A 26718-nucleotide genomic window follows, 5' to 3' on the forward strand; every position below is an offset into this window, starting at 1 on the left:
TAAAGGCAGCTGCGTTTCTTCTCGCGCCTCTTTCCATTCTGGACCCCTGGGAAATGCCTTCCGTGGCTTTGACGGCAATTTAGCAGACCTGCTGGTGGGATCCACCCTTGTCCCCACCTTCAGACTCCTCCGCCACTTAAAAAGCTGTCACACTAAGCACAGCCACCAGGAAACAAATCGCCCTGCCACTTCGGCTTTTGCCCTGACGTCCTTCCGGTGGCATTGGGGGAAGAGTGAACAAGGATCTCATTTTCCCCGTGAAGACGTCTCTCCCACATCTGTGCCCTGTTCCCCAGCCCCTCTCCTTTGGAGATCGCTGACAGCTCCAATCCCATCTGCACTAACGAGAACAGCCATTAAGGCCCAGACAGGTTGCCAGTGGGGGAAGCAGCCCTGAGAACGTCGCGATTGCTTCTGTCTAATGCATTTTCAATTTGAGGAAGGAGTTTGCCATAAATATGCAGATTGCCCTGAAGCCGCCTTGGCCAGGTCCTGGCTCCGAGAGCTGCAGGGGCTTAAAGGGCTGGCAACCAGCAGCCTCCAGGGCCAGCTCCCCAGCTGGGGACAGGCTTGACAAGGGTGGGCCAGCTGGGGAGGCTGTTTGGCGGGTGATTCCCCGGGAGCCAAAGCGGCTTTGCCTTTGATGAGGAAATTCTGAGTCGGCGGATCCGGGTAGAGGGAGGAGAGGAGACGGGTGGTTTGGGGGCTGCTTTGAAGGCTACTGCGAAGTCACTTACTTCTTCCTTTTAATTAAGGAGACGGGAGAAAGGGAATTGGCTGGAGGTTTAAAAGAGCCAGACCACATCTAGGAGAAAGTCATAAATCCTTGGGAGTTGGAGGAGACCCCGAATGTCATCTCCTCTGACGTGCCTGCTAGGGAATGCAAATGGGAGCATGTCCTTCCTGGCTGAACACCCTCAGTGACTCCTGTTGGCGTTCACCTGCCCACCTTTCAGTGCCCTCACCTGCCAGCCCATCTTAAACACTGGGCCCCGGAAATACTAACTCACCTGCGGGCCCTGGAGCCCACCAGACTCCATCATAATCCCGTGCCTGGGCTCCATGCCCACCCCCAGTGCCCACCCACGACTCCACACCTCGGCTCACATGGCCCCTCCTCCAGGAAGTCTTCCCTGACCCCTGGAAGCCAGAGGGGTCCCCTATCTGCCCTAGTGATCCCTAGAAGACAGAGGCCCCCTGTCTGCTCTACTGTAGCATGCTCACACACTTATCCCTCCAGGACTGGGGACCTATCAAGTACAGGGACCAGCATGACAGCTTACAGCGATGTGCAACACAGGTTTGGAGAGCAGATGCGAGTGGAGGAGGAGCTGGCATGTGCAGAGCCCAGGCTGGCAAAGGGAGAGACACGGTGCACTGAGTGGAAGGACGTGCCATCATACTCCCAAGGAGTCCATGCCCAGTGCGGGCACCAGAGCCATGGGGACCGGAGGAATTTGTCCTGAGAGGTCCCTAAAGCCTCCGCTCCCCAATTGGTTCAAGAGAGGCTTTGCGTGACAAGCCTCCGCTTTGGCAACCGGAGTCTGGAAATTCAAAATGGGAGGTCGCTCAAACCACTGGTGCATCTCTCCCTTCCAAGTTCTGTCTGTTTCTAAGAGCAGGACTCTGGCTAATTAAAAGATGTCCTGAAAAGGGTATGGGGAAAGGCAGGAAGAGATGAGAGGTGGAGGCGTCTTCGGGACATGGAGCTGCCCTGGATGGTGCTTCAGAGGTAATCACCGGACATTGTAAATCCTCACAGGGCCCACTTGATGGAATAGAGGAGAGTATGGGCCATGATGTGAACCAATGTATATGAGGTGCAGAGGTGCCCAAAGATGTACTTACCAAATCCAATGGATGTGTCATGATGATGGGAACGAGTGTTGTTGGGGGGGGGGAGAGGGGGGGTGGGGGGGTGGGGTTGAATGGGACCTCACATATATATTTTTAATGTAATATTATTACAAAGTCAATAAAAAATTAAAAAATTAAAAAAAAAAAAAAAAAAAAAAAAAGATGTCCTGAGAGGGCATCTGGCTGTCTTGGCTGCCTGGGGACCAAGGTCAGGGTCAGGCGAGCTAGTTTTGGAATGGGGTCACGGGAAGTCTTCTCTCTCCTCCTGCCTCCCTGGCTCGCAGAAGTCTCGTTCTTGCCCCCAAAGCACAGGCACTTCCTGCTTCTCAGCTTTGATGGGAAATTCACCGCCTGCAGAAGCTTCTTCACACATCAGCCGGCAAACAAATTAGAGCGACTTAAATTTTCAAGGGGGGTGGGTGGGGTGGGGAGGCTGCTTTTGAGCAGAGGAGCAGGGTTTCAAAGTGCTGCGTTTTAAATCTATTTCTTGCAATGTGCCCCATCACGCTTCCTGCCTGGGCTCAGCCTGGCGAAGTTCGCCAGTTCCGAGTGATCCTCTCGGTGGCTCTTCAGCCAGCTCACGCCTGGGAGAGCTGGAAGGGGCCGGGCTGCTAATTTCCTCTCCTGAACAGCCTGCGTCGGGCAGCTGGGATGGGAGGTGAGGCAGGCCAGGGGCGGGAGGCGCAAGCACTGAAGGCAGGCAGGCGAGGGGAGAGAAGGAGAGCCAGGGAGGCGAGTGCGAGCCGTGCACAGGGGCAGACGGGTGGGGTGAGGGAAAGAGCACGGGGTTGGTGCTGTGCTCTCACAATCGCCAGCTCTCGGAGCCTCAATTTCTTCCTCAGTAAAATAGGGATGAGGATTGTAATAATATCCTCTCTATGGGCATCATAACATTTTTGTGAGAACAAAACGAGATACTGTTTGTGGATGTGCTGGAGGAGCCGACTGTACTGTGCACATTTTACTCCTGTCTCTTCCATGGAGACGTCTGTCTGGATATTACTCTGTCTTTGGGCATAGGATTCCTGGACTCTCACGTCCAGCCTGGTGCAGCGAGAGAGAAGGACAGCGCAGGAGCGAGCCGTGGCAGACGCCTTGGCTCTGGGTGCCCGCCCTGCTTCGTGGAGATTGATCCTGCCCCGTGGCCCCTCCCTGCTTCTGGATGGGCCCCCACAGCCTGCCCTCTCCTCCGTCAGGGCCCATCCTCCGCTGCCTACCTTGGGCAGCCCCCCCTGTTCACTTTTCCAGGGGCGCTGGGTGGGCGTGAAGACGAGAACCAGGGAGAGCCCACAGCAGATCAAGGGTCTGCCTAGCACGTCTCGGACGAGAGCTGCTGCCATCCCCCAAACTCAAAGCCCCCATTTTTCCAGAGCACAGGGAGCCTGCATCCAGCTGGGCAGGTAGAAAAAGGCCATTCTCAGCCCAGTTCTGAAAGCTCAGAAGCTACACTCAGCCCTGCCCTCCAGCTGCCCTACTGACCTCTTGTCCTGAGTTCCTGAGCTGCTGAAGGACCGTGAGTGGCTGCCTTCCTCCAGCCCCAGCCCTGTGTTAGAGCCATTAGTTCAAGTGGCATCTGCCACTCAGGCCTCGGTGGTGTGTGTTGTTAGCACAACTCTTTCCCCAAGATCCTTCTCTACCTGGATTTAACCAATGAAGCTAGATGCCCTCCAAGCCCTGGCTGAGTCATGTTCATTGCTGTAATTTTCTTGTAAGATGAAAAATCTTGAGCAGTGCCTGAGCTCTCTGACAAATTCTTTCCTCAGCAGCTAATTCGAAATACCTTCTGCCTTCTGGGAGGCAGGAGGGGGACGTGCCGGCGAGCCTTTCTTCCTATTTACAGGCTGCTGTGCTCTTGCCACATGCCAATTTGATCATCCCCCAAAATGTTTAGAAGACAGGCTGTGAGAATTTTAATCATTTAAGAAAAAAAGGGGGGGGGAGGGGGCACGATGGGATGTAGGCAAAACAAAATCATTAAACTTTCTTTACCCTTCTACCCCAAAAGAAAGATCTGGATCCTCATTGCCCTACTCTGGGAAATTTAACCTCTGGAACGTTGAGCCAGGGGGAGCCCATTAAATCCATCAGGGCATCACTGGGGGGCAGCTTTGTTAGTCCGAACTGCCGTGCGGGGAGCTTGCACTCTGCCCTGCCCTAGATAGCATTTATCTTTCTCAGGAGTCCCCGAGAACAGCCAATGTGAGTTTATTCTCTGCAGCAAGAGGAGGGATGAGGGTTGGCAGAAGCTGACCTGTAGCTCTCTAGGTGCAGACAGATTAATGAGATCATACAGAGAGGAGGCAGGAATGGGCAAATTTAGGTGGAACTGACTCTTTGCTACAGTGGCTTTCTCACCCCACTTCCCCCCACGTGCCTACTCTGCTGTCTTCTCGCCAGGTCCAAGGACCTCATCTGCTTCTTGAAGCCCTGGACTTCCTCCTGTTACCCATGATAGATGAGTAGAACACAGATCCTACTCACCTGGGCTGAAAGGAATAATAAAGGTCCTCGAGACCGGTATTCCAATCCCAGGCTCAGATTCTTTTTCTTTAATTATTTTTATTTTTATTTTTTTGTCTTTTCTTATTTTTTTAATGTTACATTAAAAAAATATGAGGTCCCCATATACCCCTACCCCCCTCACCCCCCTCCTCCCATAACAACAACCTCCTCCATCATCATGGGACATTCATTGCACTTGGTGAATACATCTCTGAGCACTGCTGCATCACATGGTCAATGGTCCACATTATAGTTTATACTCTCCCCCAGTCCACCTAGTGGGCCATGGGAGGACATACAATGTCCGGTAACTGTCTCTACAGCACCACCTAGGACAGCTCCAAGTCCTGAAAATGCCCCCACATCACATCTCTTCTTCCCACTCCCTATCCTCAGCAGCTACCATGGCCACTTTCTCCAAATCAATGCTACATTTTCTTTGATTACTAATTATAATAGTTCATGAATAGAATCCATACTCTATTCTAATCCATACTCTATTCCTCCATCCTGTGGACTCTGGAATGGTTGTGTCCACTCCACATCTATATCAAAAGGAGGCTTAGATTCCACATGGATGCTGGATGCAATCCTCCTGCTTTCAGTTGTAGGCACTCTTGGCTCCCTGGTGTGGTGGTTGACCTTCTTCACCTCCATGTTAGCTGAGTGGGTAAGTCCAATAAACCAGAGTGTAGGAGTTGCTAGTCTGTTGAGGCTCAGGGCGTGGCTACCACATGGACAGTCCAGAGATTCAGGTACCCTGGGTATACACTAAACCCCCCATCCTCGGATTCTTGAAAATGAATTCTATGAGATACAGTCTATGCTTGAGCATCCCCAGTGTCAGGGAACTCACTGCCTAGAGCTGCAGCATAGTCCATCGTGGATAGCTCTCTACTGGAAAGTACTTTCCTCTATTGGGCAAAAATCTTCCTTTCTGAAGCATCTTCCATTTAGCTTTAGTTCTGCTCCTTGGGTCCACGTAGCAATTCCATCCTCCCCATGACTGCCTTCACATTTTCCTTATATAATGTGATATTAATCCTTTCCCCTTCCTCGTCAGTATCTGTGGGGCACGCTCAGATTAGCCCCTGAGCCTCCTAACGTGCAATGCCTGGCTCAAGGCACAGCATTTCAGGTGTGGTCTGAGTAAAAGAGCACTCTTTGCCCTTGTGTCAAACCTGCCATCCCCTTGTCAATGGTGTGCGTGAATGAGAAACGTAGAATGTTAGCACTCTTAGATTTGTTTCACTCTTGATCAGACGCAATGTCTTAACTCAAAGGCTAGGCTTTCCGGGAAGGATGCCAAGCATCAGCCACAGGGCTCAGAGAGAGCTGTTCTGTGGCAGGTGGGAGAGGGCCTTCCCAGCAGCCCTCGTGTAAGCAGCCACCTGCTTCGTCTTCATGCCCGGACACGCGTGCTTCCAGTGTCCTCCGCCGTTGCCTGGCCAGGGCCTCTTTGTGTTGCCCCTCTCAGGCCTGTCTCCCCCAAGCATTGGTCCAAGACACTTTGAAAAACTGTACCACGGTATTATAAATAGACCCTGCATTTTCAGGGATTCATGCTAGAGTTGGGAGGGGCTTAGCCCATGTGTTTCTTTAATAGCTAAGGTAACTGAAGACCAAAGAGAAGTGCCCTGTGCAAAGGGATTTCATACTTCAGTTCAACAGATATTAAATGAGCAACCATTGTAGGCCTACGGAGCTGGGGCCACGGAGGGTAAGTGACCCATGTACCCCTCATATGTTTATTGAGCACTGATTATGTGTGAGGCCTTGGGGATATGATGGTGAACAAATAGAGTCTCCTCATTCATGGGATGCATTGTGCAGTGGGGGAGATGGGCTTGTAACAAATAATTACCTGAATAATTATGTGATTACAAATGTCATGGCAGTTACAAAAGGGGCGACCAGACATTATACCTGAGTCGCAGTAAGGACAGACTGGGCCAAGTTGAGAGGGGTTGGCAGGGCCTCCCCAGAGGGTGACGGTCAGGCTGATGACAGATGAGTGGGCATCCCTGGGTGAAGGAGAGTGGGACGATCCCACGCCAGGGCTGGCCCTCGTGGACCTGTCTGGTGTGGGACCCAGAGCTGGCTGATGGCCGAGTCAGGTCAGGAAGCCAGATGTCCCAAAGCTTTCCTTTTCCCACTGTACCCCACTGCCCCCTTTCTCAAGTTTTATTTAAACATCCTCTTCTAAATAATTACGTCAGAATCAAAGGCAAGGAAAAGTAAAGGCTGACTTCAGGGGTGCGGAAGCTCTGGCAGGAGTGCTTCAGCCGATGTCAATGGATAAAGAATAGCAATCCCAATGTTTACTAAATGTTCACACAGCCGCAGTAAGATGAGTATCTCGGAGGCAGTGAAGGATAACAGTGCTGGAGTCAACTTTCCTGGGTTTGAATCTGCATTGGTTAGGAAATTCCGGGCAAGAACCCTAATCTCCCAAAGCCTAGGTTTTCTTATCTGTAAAATGGGGATGGTAGCAGATTTTAATCAGATTTTAATCTTCTGGGAAGATTAAAAGAGATAACAAATATAAAACATTTAGTCCAGTACCTGGCACATGGTAAATGCTCAAAAATGTGAGCTGTACAATTTTCTTAAAGTCTTTTAGATACAAGTAACCAGAACTAAGAATTCATTTATACCAAAAATATATTTATATTCCGGGTGCTCTGCTAGGAGTTGACTATAGAGTGGTGATGAGTAGGGTCCAAAACTCTTATGCCAGGCTCTTTCACACTTTTTGAGCATGATATGCATTTAGGTTACAATTCAGGACACACATCAACATCCACATGTACGTAACTGAAACTAGAATTTATGAAACAATACTTACCCCTGCTGGGAGCATCACACTATCTGTGTCTCTATTTCCTTTTTCCAATGTAGGTCTTGACCCACTAAGTTGATTTCATAACCCACTAATGGGCTGCAAGCCACAATTTTAAAAAACACCTTAGACCAAGTTGCGTAGAAGACTTTAGCCCAGCTGGCTGGAGTTCTTTAGATATGGGGTGAGTCTTCTCAGCTTTTGACCTCTTACCTATGGCATTGGCCATTGTTGTCCTTTGATCCTGAATTTTCACTGCACACATTCTGATGGCTCCTCTGGCTAAGAGAATCAATATTTGACCAACTTCATCAACTCTCTTTGTTCCTCAAATCACCCTTAGGCACTCAGTTGAGCCCTTCCTCCTTACCCAGATTCCCAAGTAAACTAAATTTTTGTGATAGAAGATATTGGGTTTAAATTCAATAAGCATTTTATTCCTTTATGCCAGAGGTATTCAGTGGAGGCTTACATCACCAGCCTTATTAGCTGGTCTCACATCAAGGTACAGACCTAAACTATAGAGACTCTGAAACTGTAACTCAATTTGATGGTGCACGCTCAGTGAATTACTGATATCTCTGGTCATAGTGTTCCACACTTGACCATTGCTTTTTTTTTTTTACATAGAGTTTTTTTTTAATAGTTTTATTTATTTATTTCTCCCCCCCTCCACCTCATTGTTTTGTGCTCACTGTCTGCTCTTTGTTCGTCATCTTTTTCGGAAGCACCAGGAACTGAACCCAGGACCTCCTATGTGGGAAGGAGGCACCCAATGAGTCACCTCTGCTTCCTGCTTGTTGTGTCTCTTGTGTTTCCTGGCTGTCTCTTTGTTGCATCATCTTGTTGCATCAGCCCACCATGCGAGCCCATTGTGTCAGCTCCCTATCTTGCTCATCTTCTTTAGGAGCCACCAGGAACCGAACCTGGACTGGGACTTCCCATGTGGTAGGCAGGCACCCAACTGCTTAAGCCACATCTGCTTCCTTGACTATCACTTTTTTTTTGTTTTCTCTCAGCCATTTATTTTTTTTTAATTTTTAAAATTTAAGTTAATAGATCACAAAGAACATTACATTAAAAAACATAAGAGGTTCCCATATAACCCACTCCCCACTCCCCCACCCCCATCATTTTTGTAAATTGTATTTTTTGAAGATTTATTCATCTCAAAAAATGTTACATTAAAAAACATAGGAGGTTCCCATATACCCTCCCACCTCCCCACCCCACTTCTCCCACACCAACAACCTCCCCCATCATTGTGACACACTCATTGCACTCAGTGAACACATTTTGGAGCACTGCTGTACCACATGGATAATAGTTTACCCTGTAGTTCACACTCTCCCCCAGTACATTCAGTGGGTTATGGCGGGATATATAAAGTCCAGCATCTGACCCCTGCAATATCTTTTAGGACAACCCAAAGTCTCAAAAATGCCCCCACATCACATCTCTTCTTCCCTCTCCCTGCCCTCAGCAACTACTGTGGCCACTTTCTCCACCTCAATGCTACAATTTCTTCTATTACTAGTCACAATAGTTTTATAGTAGAATATCAGTAAGTCCACTCTAATCCATATTTTATTCCTCCATTCTGTGGACCCTGGGATGGTGATGACCACTCCACCTCTAAATCAAGAGGGGGCTTAGATTCCACATGAATGATGGGTGCAATTCTCCTGCTTGCTGCTGTAGGCACTCTCGATTCCCTGGTATGGTAGTTGGCCATCTTCACCTCCCTGTTAGCTGACCTGGGTAAGTCCAACAAACCAGAGGGTAGGAGCTGCAACTCTGCTGAGGTTCATGGCCCAGCTGGTACAAGGGCAGTCCAGAGATTCAAGTACCCTGAGTATACAACATCTCTAGCATCAGCCACAGGTTCAGTAAAAGTGACAGAAGAGTCATGTGTTGAAAGGTCACATCTGAGTCCATCTCCATCACACTCAGGAGCACAAATTCCAAAGTAGGGCCCAAATTCATCTTCCATGACCACATACTCAGTGGGTCTCTGTAGCCTTCAGGAGAACCAACATCTAGGTTCTATGTACTGAGGCGTGTGTAATTGTGACCCCCTGATGACCTCCCAACTCCTTTTTGAAGATTCTCGGCCATTTAAACTCATTTGTCTTTGCCATTACCCCCTTTTTTTCAAGGTCAAAAAGCAGTTTTTAACACATGATCCTACATGTAGGCTGAGATATTCTGCTGGTCTGAGTTGACCCTTTCATTCAAGGTCTCTTTCTAGTTTCATCACCAGCTAGTGATGGTAGTAAGCCCTCGACGCCAGGGAGGCTCATCTCTGGAAGTCATGTCCCACGCTGGGGGGAAGGTAATGCATTTACATGCTGAGTTTGGCTTAGAGAGTGGCCACATTTGAGCAACATAGAGGCTCTTAGGAGGTAACTCTTAGGCACCCTGCAGCTCCAGGCCTAGTGAGTATTTCAGGCACTCAGGCTCATAAGCATAGTCATCAGTATCAAGGACTCATTATTGGACCATCCTGCCTTGTTGACCATCACTTTTAATGTCCATGATGTCAAAATCAGTTCTCTGTTTTAAAGGAGACACTAGTATATTATTAGTACCATTCCTAATGAGAACTTCCACTTAGTGGACCTGAAATGGTGAATCCAACTTTGGATGGTACTAGAGAAGAAGGATCTGGAATGAAAAGACCTTGCATTTGGATAGGACTTTAAAGTGTTGTCACATCTGGGATTGCCTCAGAGCATGCCAGTAAGGGGAGGAGGGAAAGAAGGCTGTCCTTATTTCATGGGTAGCAAACTTGACTTGCCAAGGCTACATGGAAAATGGCAGAGCAGAAATCGAACCTGAATCTCCTGACGGCTATACTCCCACCAGAGAGACAACACCACTGTTATCATCTATTCCCTCGGTTTGTGGTGGCTCCTCTGGAGCCATCACACGCATTCTTTCACATACTCGTCAGCAACACCGCTGTACACTGGGCAGGCAGGGGCATTTACCTCCGTTTTATGACTGAAGACGTTTCGGGGAGGTTAAGTGACTCATCCAAGGTTATACAGCTCCTGCATGGTAGAAGTGGAAAGGAAGAGCTCTTCCCACACCCCCTGCTTCTCCTTGTGCCAATCCCCTTAAGGGCCACCCAAGACCCTGGCCAGTTTCACTCTTGGGGGCTCTAGTACCTGAATCCCTTCGGGGATGTGTCTTCCAAGGGACAAGTTTACAGCGATTGGGGAGGTGTGTGGGAAAGCCCTCATCTTAAGGTAGCCGCCTTAAGATCAGTGTAGCCGCCACCTGCCCTAACTTGATTGGATGGTACAATGGTGAAAAGAATCCCAGTTCATCAACGATGTGATCCTAAGGAAGTTGCTTGACATCTCAGCGTCAGTTTCTTTCATTCATTCACTCACCAAAAACTCGCCGCATGACGTGCCCACGTTAAGCAGTGTTGTTTGTTGTTGGAAGTGCTTACGTTAAGTCTCCATTTCTCAGGTGGAAATAATAGCAGGGTGGTCATGAAGAGTCAGTGAGCTGTATGTAAGGAAAACCGTGCAGCTGGGCGCACAGCACGACGCGATGGCCAATGAACGGCTGCCAAATCTGGCTGAAGCAGAAGGACTCCGAGTTATGTCTGCCTCCCTAGAAAAGCGGGATCCTGGCAGCTCTGAGTGCAAAGAACAATCGTTTAAATGTACATAAAATATTAAACGTTCTGGAGCCGTGTGCACGCCCACGGATGCCGGCAGGGATGTGAGGAAATCCCCGAGGACTTTCAAAATGAATCCCTTTTTACGGACTGGGGAGAGAATAAAGTGGCAAAATGACAACCCTGAGTGCTTCCAGGAGGGAGAGAGGGCTGTGAGCTGGGGGTTGCGTGTGGCAGCGCTGGGCAGGGTCCTAGGGCCTCCGGGAGAGGGCTGCTGGAAAGGGGCTGAGAGGTCACCGAGGCACGGAGAAGGAAGGGGCTTGGCACATGCCAGCTCTGCTAGTGCGCCAGGCGCTGTGCTCAGCCTGTTCCCATCCTTGTCCTGTTGAGTCTTTGGGACAAAATAGCACAGTGGTTAGGAGCTTGTGCTTTGTAGGTGAAGAAGGTCGGAGCTTGTATCTCCATTCTAGCCCTCACCTAACCTTGCTAAGACTAAGGTGGTATCTTTTAGCCAGTAGAATGAGCATATAAGCATACCTATCTCTTAGCTGCCGAGCTGAGGATAAATAAGATAATATGTACAAAGTTCACGTTCAACTAGATTCTACTGGGTTAGTCACTGTGCGAGGCCCTGGGTTAAAGGGCAGGTAGAAGCAGCCCTAATGCCTGCTCTCAGGAAGTTTATTGTATAATGGGAATGGCGAGAGGGAAGCAGCAGTCACAGTGATGAAAGTATAATTACAACCTGAGCGAAAGGTCATGGGGGGGCGTTTGATGTAGCAGATGAGGAAAGGCCACCTGGAGGAAGTAACCTTTGGCCTGAGGCCTGAAGGTGTCACAGGTATAAACTTCATTCTCTAAAGGCTCAGAGAGGAACTATTTTAGGTGTTGACGGCCACACAGTCTCTGTCACAACTTTGCTGATACGGATCAAAGTGGTCACTGGCAATGCTAAGTGAGCAGGCGTGGCGGTGTTCCAATAAACCTTCATTTTCAAAAACGGGCGGCTGGCCAGATTTGGCCTGTGGTCTGTTGTTTGCCAACTGCTGGCCTACATGCTGGCAGGGGGCGTGGTGGGGGTGGGTGCGACAAAGAGAAGGTTCCAGACAGAGAATGGAGTTTGCGGAGACCCTGGCAGGAAGGAGCTTGTTGTCCTTGAAGATGTGATGTCCTTGGTGGCCTCGTTGGCTGGTTCAGGATTTTGGTCTCTGTGCCTAAACCAAACTGGGAAAGAATGGAGGGCTTTTGTGCAGGAGCTGGCGGGACCACATCTGAGATTTTATGGGGAAGACCCGGACTGCTGGTGGGTGGAGAGCAGAGCAGAGGGAGGCCAGGGGAGATTCTAGCCTAGGGGACCTTGGCTGGGGATGCCAACTGGGGTGGAGGCCACCAGCCCTTTGGGCACCGTGCCAGCTGCTAATGCGGGTCTCCAGATCCAGGTGACACCTGCCAGTGCCGCCAGGAAGCAGCCAAGGGCCCCTGTGGGCCTGACCCCTGGACAGGCGTTTCTCATCGTGCGTGGCGGAGGGCGCCACCCGCTTGCGTATGCCAGCTGTATCAGCCAAGGTTCTCCAGAGCCAGAAACAGTAGGGGGTGTCTGTGTGTGAAAAACTCTACAGATGATATACCATGTATTTTAAGGAGTTGGCACACGTGATTGTGGGGGCTGGCAAGTCCAGACTTTGCAGGCACGCCAGCAAATGGATACTCAGGCAGGAGTTGATATCACAGCGTTGAGTCCAAAACTCAGTGAGGCAGGCGGCTGGAAGCTCAAGCAGGATTTCTTCTGCTTCTCCTCCTCTTCTTCCATCTTTCCCACCCCTTCCTCTTGGCCCTCCCCCTCTTTCTCCCCCCTCCCCCATGCCCCCTCCCTCCCGGAAAACCTCAGACTTTGCTCCTTAAGGCCTTGAACTGAGTGCACGAAGCCCACCCCACCTGAGCGAGGGTCATTTCCTTTATTTAATGTCGACTAATGATAGATGCCAATCTCATCTGCAAAATCCCTTTGGCGTTTGATTACATAACTGGGAAATTAATTCTCTCTCTTTAAATTTTACAACAAACACTGCCTCTTCTCCCCTCCGCCCACCCCTCCACTCTCCCGGGAACCTCTAATCTGCTTTCTATCTCGGCGAATTTGCCGTTTCTAGTTCTCTCTTATCCAGATTAATTTTTACAAAGCAGAGATACAGGCGCGTTGCCCTCCGCATTTCAGCATGACATCACGGCGCAGTATAATAACCGCCTTCATTTGGAGAACACTGCTCGTTAAGGCAAAGATGCTTACTCTGCGCATGGGGCTGAGGGAAGCATAATTCCTTTAGAAAGGATTTTTGAAAAGATTGCTTTTGAATAAATAATTGAAATGGCCAAAACTTTAGTGCTTAAAGGACCAGGATGATTACTTACACGCAGCTTGTGTTCCTTGGGGATGTTGGATAAATGATACTTTCGACGCATGTGCAAACTCATCCCCTATTAGTTGTAGTTGTCTAAGTTTTCACTTTAGACTAAGCACTCCTATCAAAATATTTCTTCTGATCGCATTAGAATCAGTAGTCAGAAGGAATACACGTTTGTGTATGTGCTGTGATCCCGGCTGAGGGGCACCTTGACTTTGACCACATTTTCTACTTCCCGGCTCTGTGACTTGGGCAAATGATGACCTTTTCGGGGCTTCACTTTCCTTATCACAGAAGTGGGGAGGCATTAAGATAAGTATGTATCAGCTCCTCGTGCCCGGCATGGAGCCCGTGTGCTGTGCCAGGGCTGGCCCAGCGTCCCCACTACACACATCCCTCCCCCGCTCTCTGGTCAGTGATGTCACATTGGTAGCTTGGAATCAGCCACTGTGGGGGTCTCGACAGTACAGGGAGTGTCCAACGCCACCGTTCAGGGCCTTTTTTTTCCTGAGGAGCCAGTTTTTAAACATTTACCAGCTCACCACGTGTTGCCCTTATACTCCACCCCTCTGCATCCCTGCCTCTCCTGACATCATGTCTCTGGTCTGAGTTGCTCCTTCCTCGAAGCTCTAATCCAGGGGTTCTTAACCCTTTTCATTCCACAGTCCCCTTTGCCAGTAAGGTGAAAACCACAGACCCCTTACTGTGTATTATTATTATTTTTTTAATATTTATTTCTTTTTTTATTCCTACCCCCTTCCCTGCCCACCCCCCAAGTTGTCTGCTCTCTGTCCATTCACGGAGTGTGTGTCCGCTTGTATTCTTGTCAGCGGCACCAGGAATCTGTGTCTCTTTTTGTTGCATCATCTTGCTGCGTCAGCTCTCCATGTGTGTGGTGCCACTCCTGGGCAGGCTGTACTTTTTTCTCTCTGGGCAGCTCTCCTTGCTGGGTGCACTCCTTGTGTGTGGGGCTCCCCTACGTGGGGGACACCCTGCGTGGCATGGCACTCCTTGCGCGCATCAGCACTGCACGTGGGCCAGCTCACCACACGGGACAGGAGGCCCTGGGTTGGCAGCCTGGACCTCCCATGTGGCGGCGGTTGCTCTGTGGTTTGAGTGCAATCCGCTTGCCCTGTGTATTGTTTAATAAATGTATCACACCCACACCAACACATCCCCATAGAATAAATAATGGTTTTTTGAATTTCAATTCAAGCTCATGGACCCCTGGTTAAGAGCCCCTGCAGTCTAATGCATCCTGTGTCAGAATCACCTGGGGGGCTTGTCACACTGAGCACTGCTGGGGACCCATCCGAGAGATTCTGATTTCGTCAGTCTAGCGTGGGCCCAAGAATTGACACTGCTGCTCCGAGAGCCAAACTCTGAGACACAGGTCTAAGCTGTATGCAGTGCAAAGCCTTTTGGAGTGCACCAAAGATATCCCAGCTTCTGTCTTAGAAATGCTCTTAAAATTTTACTTTGCACATACGCCATCGCGTTAATCTCCTTTGGAACACTTTGAGGTAATAATTACTATTTCAAGTCCCCATTTTATAGATGGGGCAAACTGAGGCTCCAAGAGATTACAAAATGTACCGTATGTTACATAGAATAGGAGCAGAGAAGCTAAGTTAAACCAGGTCCTCCAGTCCAGGGCCTTTGCATTTGTGGTGCAGGCCGTGCACTGCTCAAGGGCAAGTGGAGGCTGAAATCCAGCCTCCCCTCTGCCCAACTATATGCACAGGGCCACGTCAGCCCAGAGGGACACCTTGTTCTTCTCTGCACCAAGGTGTGTATGGGCTAGGAGTGGCCCAGTCAAATCCATGCCCTCTACAGCCCTCGCCGCCTCCCCTGGGGTCTCTAAACTGGTAGAGAGGCAGAGCAAGTGGGGGAGGCAGGAAGAGCAGCGGAGGAGAGGGTGAAGGAAAGGTATGTAAGCAGTGTCAAGGCTGCACGTGTGGAAGAGGCTCACAGCACAGCTGCTCCCACAGGAGGTTTGGGGGGCAGGTGGCAGCAGGGGAGAGCAAGGGGATTTGGCTGGAGGCAGAGCCACAGATTGTCAGTGAGAGAAGCTGTGTCTCCTGCCCGCCCCTGGATGTGTGCGGCGTCAAAGGTGCCCGGTGGGTGGGGCAATTAGCCTGTATCCCAGGGTGCCTGGCTCTGTCTCTCCCTTCCCCTCCCACTGCCTTTCTGCAATTAGATTGCGCTGGGTAATAGCTGCCAAGCCGCTTTGTTGGATCTGATGAGTTTATTAATTTCTTGGGGGTAATGGAAGAGTGGGTGGGAGATTCATTTCCTGACTGGAGCTTGGGGGCTAATTAGTTTCTTTGCCCTGTGCCCGGAGGTGGGGGGTGAGGGTGGGGGTGCGTTGCTCAGACTGTTGGGTCTGATTCTGGGGAAATCATCTCCATCCCTGGCTTTGGGGGAAACCGATCTTGTGGCTCGTGTAAGGCCAAGGAGCCTGGGGCTGGGGCTCCTGAGAGATGGTGGTTAGGGGGGATTGGAGCCCGGGCGGCAGAGCGGGCCGGGAGAGCGGAGGCCCCGCTGTCCCTGTTGGTGCCAAGCGTGGGTGTAGGGTGATGGCGGGACTCTGAGCAATGGGATCCTGTCCCAAAGGTCCAAATGCTGACTGACATCCAGCCCACTCGCTCCCTGTGTTCCTCTGGTCTAAATATGGCCTAGAAGACCACCAGGGCTCGGTTCTGCCCATTTTGAAGACAGTAAAATGGAGCTTCCGAGAGGAGGAGGATTTCACCCGACTTTGTGGAGTGTCATGACCAAGGAGGAAATGAGCTCCGTATCCAGAGTTCTCGCTGGGTGGCCATAGCGTGACCCCCGAGGGCCAGGGGTGGGCTCGCCTGCCTTCTGCTGATGTGACGACAGCCTTGCCCTGCTCCTGGGCAGTGCTCCTGAGCCAGGCGCTGGGGTGCGAGCGTGGATGACAATGGCCCCTGCTGGCGTGAGCCACAGAGGCGAGCAGGGGCCACAGCAGGTGGGCACAGATGGGCAGTTGTGGGTGGCCGTGCAGGAAATCAAGAGCTCAGGGGTTAAAAGCTCAGGCCTCTCAGTTGACTATGGGACCTTGGGTGAGTTGAGTGACCTCCTTTGTTTTGGTCTTATAGATACAGTTTCTTTATCTCTGAAATGGAGCTCACTGTTTGGATATGCCTGAGGCACTGATTATAAACCAAAAAGGAGCACACACATGTACAGTGTCAATCTGCCCCGGCAACTTGGAGAAAGCTGCTCATTAGCCCCTTTTCTAGGTGGCATTCCCATAGAGGCATGGCGGTGAGTTTTGGGGCCATCTCTCCTTTGCCAGATGGAAACTCACCTGCAGATACCATAGGGCTCCTGCCTGGAACTGGAGGTCCCAAGAGCTCCCTGCTGATGGTCTGGGTGGTCCTGGGCCAGTGTCCCCCCCCCTCCCCCTCCCCATAAGCTTCTGCTTCTCCAGGCCATGAAGTCAGGAAGGTGGTTCCTGCCCCCTGGACCCTCACTCTCTGGTTCCATGGGGCGGGGGAGAGGACCAAGGCTGCGACTTGCCTTTATTGTTCTCGGAGCTTCCAAAAGAGGGACCCAGAGCCCGGCTCTGGGGAATAGAGCCACATGGCATCTGTGGGACTCATGAGGGCTTTCCAGGGAAGCTGCCGCTGCGCCCGTGGGTGCCTGGCAGAGGCGGATGTGTGCATTTCATTGGTTTCCAGCCAGCCGCCAGCCGTCTCTCCTCGCTGCCCACCTCCAACACTCAGCAACAGAAAGGATTTGCCAGCGGCTCCAGCTCATAGTAATATCTTGGGATTTTTCACATAATTTTTTTTTTTTAGTTGAAACAGTTTCACAAGGAAAACAAACCACCACTATAATAAACAAACAAACAGACCAAAAAAAATACCCCACTGCTGTTGCATTTAGGTTGAGGTAAGTTTCCAGAATGAGGAACTAAGTTGTGGAATTTTTTTTCTTAGATGTCTTCAAGGCAATGGAGAAGAGGAAAGAAAATAGCGTTGACTGAGTGCCAGGTTAACGCCTTCTCACAACAACCCAATGAAGCTCCTGTTATTATTCCCATTTTACAGAGGAGGGAATGTGCTTTATGGGTTTCAGTGACTTTTCTGAGCTTACAAAGTTGGGGGTCTGTGCTCCTGAGTTTGGCGGAACACTCTAACATCCAACTGGCCCATCCATGAGCTCAGCTGGTCCTCCAAACGGCACTGTGAAGAGCGCAGGGCAAACGTTACCATCCACATTTCTGGATAGGGAAACTGAGGCTCCCAAAAGATTTAGGAAACTTGCCCAAGTGACTCAACCAGGACTAGAACCTGGGTCTTCCCTCTTCTGGTTCATTCATTCATTCATTCAACTATACAGGACACATTTATTACAAGGCCTAGTATATGCCAGGTCTCTCTGGTACACCATTCTGGTTCTTATGTAAATAATCAGAATTTTTGAAGACAGGCCAAAGCACACGGGCACTCATGATTCATTCCTGCCTCAAGATAATGCCACCCCAGATGTTCCGTTCCATTCCGCCCATGTGCGAGAACTTCCCTGAGCTGCCTCCCGTTCCTGATTTATTTTTGCATCTCCCTCTCCCACCTCTCCCAAGTCTTCACCCTTCACTTCCCTTCCTCACATGCTCCCCAACCCTTCGCTTCACCTGCCCAGCCCAGTAAAACAGTGCCCCTTGCCCCCGTCATCCCTCAGCCCCATCCTCCTCCCTCCTCCTTCCATGCAGCCCCTCTGGGCCCCGGGCCCACCTCCCCTGGTCCAGATGGCCCCAGGACCTCGGCAGCCCACCTCCCCGCCTCGCCCTGCCCCGTCTCTTCCTCGTCCTCTCCCGTTGGTCTCCCCAGATCGGCCAGTGGCACGTGGCGGAGGGCCTCAGCATGGACAGCCGCCTCTACGCCTCCAACATCTCCGACAGCCTCTTCAACACCACCCTGGTGGTCACCACCATCCTGGTAAGCGGGCGCTCCCCGGGCTCCCCGCCGCTGCTCCCCAGGAGCCTCCCCCTGCCCCAGCCACTCACGGGGCTCCCGGGGAGCAGAAGACGAGGCTCTGAGCCAGGCCAGTGGCGACGGTGTAATTAACCTCAAGTTGCTGCTTCATATGGAAATGATATTTGATGAGCTCCCAAGCAGCTGGGGGTGGAGGGTGGGTGGAGAGACACTGCAGCTCGCGGATGCCTCTTCCAGGGGCACCCTGACAGCCGGGCACCTGCTCAGAGCAAGGGAAGGGGCAGTCATGACCCAAGGGGAGAAGCCCATGGGAAACCAGTCCACCTTACTTGATGCCCGTCGTGTACAAAATAGGTAGATGCCCCTCCCACCCCCGGCTCCCAATGGACGTCCGGACTTCTGTGGGTTCCCATGGCCTGGAGATTTCTCATTTAATCTATATCATTAGGGTAAGGAGCCTTTCTGATTCGATTCTGTTCAATTACGTCGAATCACAAGTGAGGCACCGTGCTCCGTCCTGGAGATACAAAGATGATTAAGACTCGGGTCCCTAGCCTCAAAGAGGTTATAATTTAGTTGCTGGGAGAAGCCAAGTGCACCCATGACCAAGGTCTTTTCCTTTTTCCTCCCCTGATGATCTCCTGCTTGAAAAGATTTGTCAAGCAAACCAACTGCCTGTATTTAGCAATAATTAGTTTGTTCCTCCCACCCCCTACTTTTTTTTAACTAATCAAAAGCATATTTCCCTGCCTGGCACAGCATCTTATCAGCAGGAGATAACCAGTGTTGCCACACTGACATAATTCCAGCCCAAAGCAAAGACTTGATGTATTTAGTTAGTCTGCTCAGCCTTATCGCAGCTAAATGTGCAAGGTCTGAAAGTGTGTCTGTTTCTTTTAGGCTTTTTGAGATAATAGAAAGGGCTCAGGTACCTCCATCACTCCAGGGGGCCTAGGAACCCTGGTATGGGACTTATCGATCTACTGTAAGCAGAGTGTGATAAAGCCACACAGAGGGCAAACCTGTTGTGGTGGAAGCTTGAAGATAGCAAGGCCCCATACCATCTGGGAGGTCAGCAAACCCTTCAGAGAAGAAGGGACATTTAAGATGGCTCCCAAAGCCAGGGAGAGACTGGGGAGGGCGAGGTGAATGAAAGAGAGCCTTGTCAGGTGTTTGGAAAATGCTGAAAAATACGAATTAGCCCAGGAGATGCACAGGGATGGAAAAGTGGGTTGGATTCATAGTGCTCAAAGCCAGGCTGTCGAGCTTTTTCTGCATTTAGTAGGCAGCCAGAGGCCACTGAGTTTTTCCTTTCATTCATTCATTCATTCATTCATTCATTGACTATTTATTGGGCCCCTTCTATATGCTGAGCACTGTTCTCATAGGGTTGCCAAGAAGTACGCTGAGGCTCCATCAGTGACCTGAACGGACAAAATTCCTTCCCCGTGAGAAATTTCCATTCCAGCAGGGATTGTGCGACATCACACAGTGAAAAGTGTCACCAGCCAATAAATGAGAAGGCCGTCAGGCTAAGGGGGACCGGCAGCGCTGGGGAAGGGCAAATAGAGATGCAAGGGGGCAGGCTATATTAATAAATAGGGGGCTCAGCATGGCCTGGGGGTGCAGGTGAGACCTGATGGAGGAGGCGAGAACCCCACAGCACCCCGAGCCGGGGTGGAGACAGCAGTCAGAGCAAAAGCAAGAGCCAGTGGGGTGAGCCCCTGGTACTTTAATCACTCACTCGGTCCCACACGGCAGGAAGATCCCAAGAGGTGGTGTCCCTGGCCACTCCAGTTGGACTGCTGGGGCCATCCTGGCTGAGCTGCAGCACTGGCCGAGGCCACACGGGGTGCCGTGGCTGGGACCTCCCTGCTTTCTCCCTCTGAAATCCTTCTTGAGTCTGCTCTGGGTGCAGGCTCATCTGCCTCCTTCCACCTGAGCTCCTGGCGAGGCCTCCCCGTGGCTTCCTTCTCTCTTCCTCAGCCTCTGCTCCCATCTCCTCTCAGGGGGACCCTTCTAAAATTGAAATGGACCCTCTCATGCCCTTCCTTACAGTCCTTCAGTGGCTCTCCAGGACTCACCAGCCCTTAGTGTGGCCGATAGGCCCTTCCCAGGCAGGCCCAGCTACCTCTTCTGCTTCCTCTCTGGCGACACTCCCTTCCACACAGCCTGGGGCCCGTGGTGCTGGATTTCTCAGATTTCCTCCCTGTGCCATGCCTTTTCTTGCCTCCTGGCCTCTGCACATGCTGTTCCCTCTGCCTAGGAGACCCTTTCCCCTAATCCCTATTTCCAGTGGACCTGTCCTAGGCATCCTGCAAAGCTCAACTCGAAATGTCACTTCTTCCATGAAGTCTTCCCTAATCTGCCACTTGCCCTCTCCTTCCACCAGCATGTGGCACACATCTGTTGTGGCACTGCTCTATTAGAGGTTGTTGTGTACAGCTCTGCCTCCCCTTCTAGACTGGAGCTCCTCCAAGAGACTTGTGCCTGGCATCCAGTAGGAGCTCAATAAGTAGAATTTGAGTGAATTCCTTTTGGGGGGTGGGATTCCTTAAATTCTCACAAGAGTTTGGGTGGGGGACAAGGAACTTGTTAGGTGTACTTTCTGCCTCCTGGGCCCTGGAATCAGACTGTGCAGAGCGCTGGCCCAGATTCAGCTGCACGGAGAAACCAGGGTAGTGTTTCTAGACTGGGGAAGCCAATAGTGACTCCGTGTGTAAGTGAGTGTGCACAGGCACATGTGCATTCCTGAGGGCGGGGAGAGCTGGCAGGACACTTTTGCACCAGGTTCCATTTAATATCATGGTGTTAATAGAACTCACACACAAGCCAGTGCTGCTCTTTCCTTGTGCTTTTGTGTCTCAGATGACCGATCTAAGCCAATAACTCCTACCCAGAACAATTATCCTCCTTCAGCCCTGGGTGAGGCTCTGCAACTTATCCCTTCAAATGCAGCATGGACCCTGGTGTCTCCAGCTGCTGTCAGTGGACACTTGGGACCTGCAAACGATCCCTTGGCTAATACCAGCCGATACAGAGAATGAGCCTCAGCTACCACTCCTTGGGTCTGACCCTGTGTGAAACACTGTGCCTGCAGGATCGCCTTCATTCTCCCAACCTCCTGCAGGATGGGGCCTCCTGCTCCAGACCAGTGCTCGGCCCCCTACATTTTCCAAAGTGCCAATGAGCCCCACATCCAATAGGTCTTCTCCCTCCAGGATTAGCCTTGCATGTATTGACTGAATCTGTCCGTGAATTTTCAATTCGCTGGAGAGTAGAGGCTCTTGAGAGGAGAATGTTGAGACACATGCTTGGGACAATGAAAGATACCCTAGGATGTTGCCAGACCAGGAATGGAGACCTGTGGCCCAGCCCTGTCCACTAAGCCATTTCAGTGCTTTTTAATCATGCAGTTAACCCGTGCTGAAGGCTTTGCAGTGGGACTGAAAGAGAAGGGAAGAAGCCCCCTTCCATTCTACCCAGGGGCAGTCTCAAGTAGGAAGAGGTTGGAGGGCAATTATAGGGGTCCCTGACTGGGATCGTCATAGAAGTCCTGGCAGTGGGTTGGAGCAGGGGGAGACAGTGGGCCTCCAAGGACAGAGGCAAGTTGGGATGGGCAGGAGATGGGGAGGGTGGGGAGTTTGGGCCAGAAGAAGCCCTTGAGCGGACGGCATGTGTGGAAGGCAGGAGGCTGTCCCCATCTCACTGACATGACGATGACTTGGTCATGAATCAGAATCACGTCACCTTCCGCTCAGAGTTCCCCACCAACTGGCCTCCACCCTCTCCACTTCATCACAGTCACGTTTTTCCATCCCCACTCGTGGACCTCTGGTCTCTCTGACCTTCCATGTTCCCCAAAACCAGGAGCTTCAGCCAGCTGAAGCTCAGGACAGGAGCATTTCAGCACTCCCCTTCCTTGGCTTCTAGAATCCTCTCTGCTATGGTCCTTGGCCATTCACCTCATGCCTGCTCCCAGCCCAGCTGCCCTTGGGCTCTCCCTGTACCCAGTCTTGGCAATCCCTGTGCTCATCTCTTGCTCACTCTCTAGCCTGTCTCCCCGGCAGTCCTGCCAAACCTGTCCACACACCACGCCTACAATCCTGCCTCCCCAATGTTCAGCACAACTCTGGGGACAGCAAAGGTTCCCCTGGCTTCTGATCTCTCTTCCTCCCCATAGCCACATCGCTGCTCTCCACTTCACCTCCAGGCCCACTCCCCAGCCTCGCTCTCACCTCGATCCCTTCTTCCACCGGGTCCTGGGACCTGGCTCACTGACCAACCCTTCTCTCTCTTGCTCCCCTGATCTCCCCTTGTCCAGGGATTCCTTCCTTACTGCCACAAATATACTCTGGTCCCTGCCATCCTCAAACACTATCACCACCACCTTACCTACACCCTGCACCCTTCATGCTGCCCTCCAACTTAGCGGATCCTAGGGTCCTAGGATTAGAATGGACCCCTGGGTGTGCTCCAGCCATGTTTGCACATGGGGAACTGACAGTGAGAGGGAGGCGTTCTGCTCCTAGCCAAGCTGCCCTCCTTCATCTAACTTTCTCAGAATTCTGCACTACCATTCATACCTTAATCCTTGCAGAGTTCTACCCCCCTCCACCCCCACCCCTCCCAAATCCACCTTCTGTCAGCTCACCAGTGATGCCCTTTCACAGTCCTGCTTATTCTCTGGGTAGGAATGTCTATATTCTCCTGCCTGAAACTCCTTCCTCCTTGACTTTCATGACGACATAGTCCTTGTTTTTAGCGTTTCTAGCTGCTTCTGTTTTGTCATCCATGGATGCTCTCCAGTTTCCCAGCCTCTAAGCTCATGTTCTCCCTAAGGTCCTATTCTTATCTCTCCCTGTCCTTTCTCAGTTCTCCCCCCTTAATGGTCTGATCTATTGTGCAGCTTCAGCTACCTCTTCTCTACAGAGACCGCCCAACCGCTGTCCCCCTGTTTTACTCTCTCTTCCCATTTTAAGCATTCAATTGTACATTTCCTTCTGGATAGCCTACTGGCACCTCAGATTCAGCAGGTTCCAACCCCTCTTCCCTTCCAAATTGTTCATGCCAGTGATGACACCATCCTCAATCACCCACCCAGATCCAGGAGCCTGAGGACCCTTCTCTCTACAGCCCAACCGCCCAGTGATCAAGTCACTCCTTTGAGTCTTCTGTACCCTTCCAGCTCTCTCCATCCCAACTTGAGCCAAACCATGGCTCAGGCCTCAGTATCTCATAACTGGAGAAGGTCTGTTCATAGCCCTGCACTCTTCCTTTCTTACTGATTCATAGTATTCATTCCCAGCCTTAAGTCTTTCCAACCTCAATGCTTCCCGACTATATGTTGTATGATATACATCCTGTCATCCAAGATCCGTCTTTCTAAAGGCATCCTCCCACCTTTACACTTCCACATAACCCATGCTCCAACTACACCTGAGGCTCCTTCATCCCCTGAAGAGGCACCTCCTTTTTCCTCTGGCTTATGTCCTCAGTCACATGGTTCCCATGCTCATAATGCCCCTAATTCAGACCACTTCCATCTATCTATGTTCTGCCATTTTCCAGAGCCCAGCTTGGGTCACACATCCTCTATGGAACTTTCTCCAGACATTTCACCAGAGAGATCCATCCCTCTTCCTAAAGCGCTAATGGCTGGGTCATGTGCTGCCTTGGAGCATTTACTTGTGCCCATGTTCCTGTATGATACATCCTTGTGTCTCTGGTCATACACAGCCATAGGTCTATATGGAGTAAGCAAAAGGAAGAAAAAGAAGAAAGAGATGGAAGGGGATGGGGTCAAACGAGGACCTTAAACAAGGTGACCCTGTGTACACAGGAGTCATTATGACTTCCTGATAAGAGAAGTGGCTGGTTGAAAGAGAACTTTGAGGAGTGAGTCAAGGAACAAGAGCTAATCACTGTCCTAAGAGTAGCTCATTCCCCAGGCCTCTTCTCTCCTTCTATCCCACCTTCTCCCCAACCTCCTTAGCCCCGGCCCTCCCATCCTGTGTGGCTGAGACACCAGGGCTAAGATGAGAATGACAGCTGCCCAGTTTTGCTGCAGGAAAACCCGTATTTAATGCTGAAGGGGAACCACCAGGAGATGGAAGGCAACGATCGCTACGAGGGCTTCTGTGTGGACATGCTCAAGGAGCTGGCAGAGATCCTCCGATTCAACTACAAAATCCGCCTGGTTGGAGATGGCGTGTATGGCGTTCCTGAGGCCAATGGCACCTGGACCGGGATGGTTGGGGAGCTGATCGCTAGGGTAAGGAAAGGACAGGTGATTTGGACTTGGGAGTGGAGTGGGGAGGGAGAAGGAAGGGACGTGAGTTGTGCTGTGTGCTCATGGACCCTCCATTTATGCAGTCATTTATTCATATGTCTTGCATTAATTTGTTCATACAATCCTCAAACCTTTACTGAGCAGGCATGGAGCCAGGCACTGGTGACGTTTGCTGGTGAATAAGATGGCAGTGATCCCTGTCTCATGGTTTGCCCAGTCTAGCATCTGTTACCAGAAATGAAGGCTTTGACCAACCTAACACCCTTTTGGGAGTTTGGTTTCCATGAGTGGATCATCCAGAAATTTTTCTTTGTTCTGATTGTTTTGTTGCTCATTAGCACCCCCTGGCAGAGTTTGGATGGGCCTTGGGAATGTAGAACAGATCCAGATCAACTGGCCTGACACAGCAAAGTATCGTCAAGAGAGAGGCGCTTAAATAACAGGGGGAAGGGATCATCTGTCAGGGAACTAGTCACAGTTACAGTCATTTTGTTGCTTCTTGTATTATCCTCTGTTGCTGTTAATGTCATTTTACGGACCTAAGGCCAAGATGGACTTGAGTAGGCTATAGATTTTCAGGGTGAATGTGGAAACTTGATTAAAATGCAGGTGAGCATCATAGAATGTCAGTCGTCTGTTAGGTTAAAGCAAGGGTAGAGAAAGCTCTTCCAGGGGAAAATCTCTTGTTTTCTTGGTATGTACTGTTAACATCTATAAAAATTAATTAAATTATCTCTCCTAACTCCATTTTTATGGTCAATTGGGATCTTGGTGACCTTGAACCAGCCCCTTTGCCTGCAGCTCTCCCAGCATGTGCCACTGCCCAGGGTGCTTTTTACATACATTATCTCTAATCCTCCCTAAACATACCATTTAACTGGTTGTTATCCCCGTTTTACAAATGAGTAGCAATCCAAAGCTGAGAGAGATCCAATGACTTGTCTAAAGCCACAGGAGCTAATTGCCACTTCCAAAGAACCCATTACCCAGTCCCTTTCTTAGTAGTTAGTAGAAGACAGAGGTGGGATTTGAACCCAGGTCTGTCAAACACCAAAAACCCACGTCCTTCCCACTGCAGTACACTGCCTCAGCTGGACTTTGATGTCATGAAGAAAGGTACAGCATAAATGCAGATCCTTCCTTTTTATCTTTCCTCCACACTTCCCTCCCTCTCATCCTTTCTTTCTTTCTTCCTTCCCTTCCCACTTTCCTCCCTTCCCTTAATTTATTAAATTAATATGATTTTTATGTACCGAACTAGGGATACAAAGTAAATTTTTAAAATCCTAGTCTTCAAGGATGAAAATATGCATTGGGGCATTAAATAGGCAATCCTTGACAATACACTGTAAAAAGTTCTATGCAGACAAGAGCCACGGAAAAGTGATTTAGGGGATGAGGAGGTAGGATGTCTAGGTGTTTGCCTGGCAGTGTAGACAGCATTCACCATCACGGTAAGAAGTGAAACAACAGAGCTTGTGCAGGGACCTGGGAGCACCCAGTATGCCTGGGCCAGCTGGTCCCAAGAACAGAGGCTTGCACGTGGGGAGCTGACAAACCAGTGAAAGGCTGCAGAAGGCCCCCGGGGATCTCAGGGCGTGGGCGTGGTGGGTGAAGACTCCAGCAGGGAGCTCGCTGCTGCCTCTGGGACCTGAGCCCACCCTGCTGCTGACGCACGTGCTTAGCAGAGGAGCCCTGGCTGCTTTCCTCTGCAGTCCCAGGCCCCTCCTGACACATTCCTCTTGTTTGGATGCCACTGCAGAGAGGCAGCCCCGTGGGTAGAAAGCTGAAATGCCAGGCCGTTTCAGCTGGCATCAGCTCCCTCTTACGGACACTCGGTCACCTTGAGCTTGCACGTTCAGCCCCCTTGGGCTGCCTGTTTCCAGGTAGGGTGACTGCAGGGACAGTGGAGTCAGTGCGCAGCCATCCCCCTATTAGCCCCCTAATGAGCTGTGACGTGGAGTGGCAGGAGGAGAGGAGCCCCGGCCTCAAGGACACGCAGCGACACACTGAATGACTTGGGCAGCGAGCGGGGATCTTAAATTTCACCCCAGCTCATCTTTCAAGCAAAGGACTGCTCCTTTGGTCTCATTGAGATTTAGCTACATTGTATGGATTGATTAATCAATTCATCCATAATTTAATACATGTTTATTGAATACTTTCCACTAGTCTAGACACCGAAGATGCAGCGGGGGACAAAATAAACATGGGCACTGCCC

The 26718-nt window shown here is 50.8% G+C and overlaps 1 protein-coding gene across 2 annotated transcripts in view; it reads left to right on the forward strand.

Moving 5' to 3' along the window:
• The window catches only part of GRIK4 (glutamate ionotropic receptor kainate type subunit 4), a 453432-nt gene that overhangs the window by 352579 nt on the left and 74135 nt on the right, over nt 1-26718 (forward strand). For both annotated transcript variants that reach the window (XM_058289034.1, XM_058289035.2), the window contains 2 exons: nt 18100-18207; nt 24275-24478. In XM_058289034.1, coding sequence (XP_058145017.1) covers nt 18100-18207; nt 24275-24478 — 312 coding nt within the window. The remainder of the gene's footprint in view (nt 1-18099; nt 18208-24274; nt 24479-26718) is intronic.

Source organism: Dasypus novemcinctus, chromosome 27 (assembly GCF_030445035.2).
Source record: "Dasypus novemcinctus isolate mDasNov1 chromosome 27, mDasNov1.1.hap2, whole genome shotgun sequence".
NCBI lineage: Eukaryota > Metazoa > Chordata > Mammalia > Cingulata > Dasypodidae > Dasypus > Dasypus novemcinctus.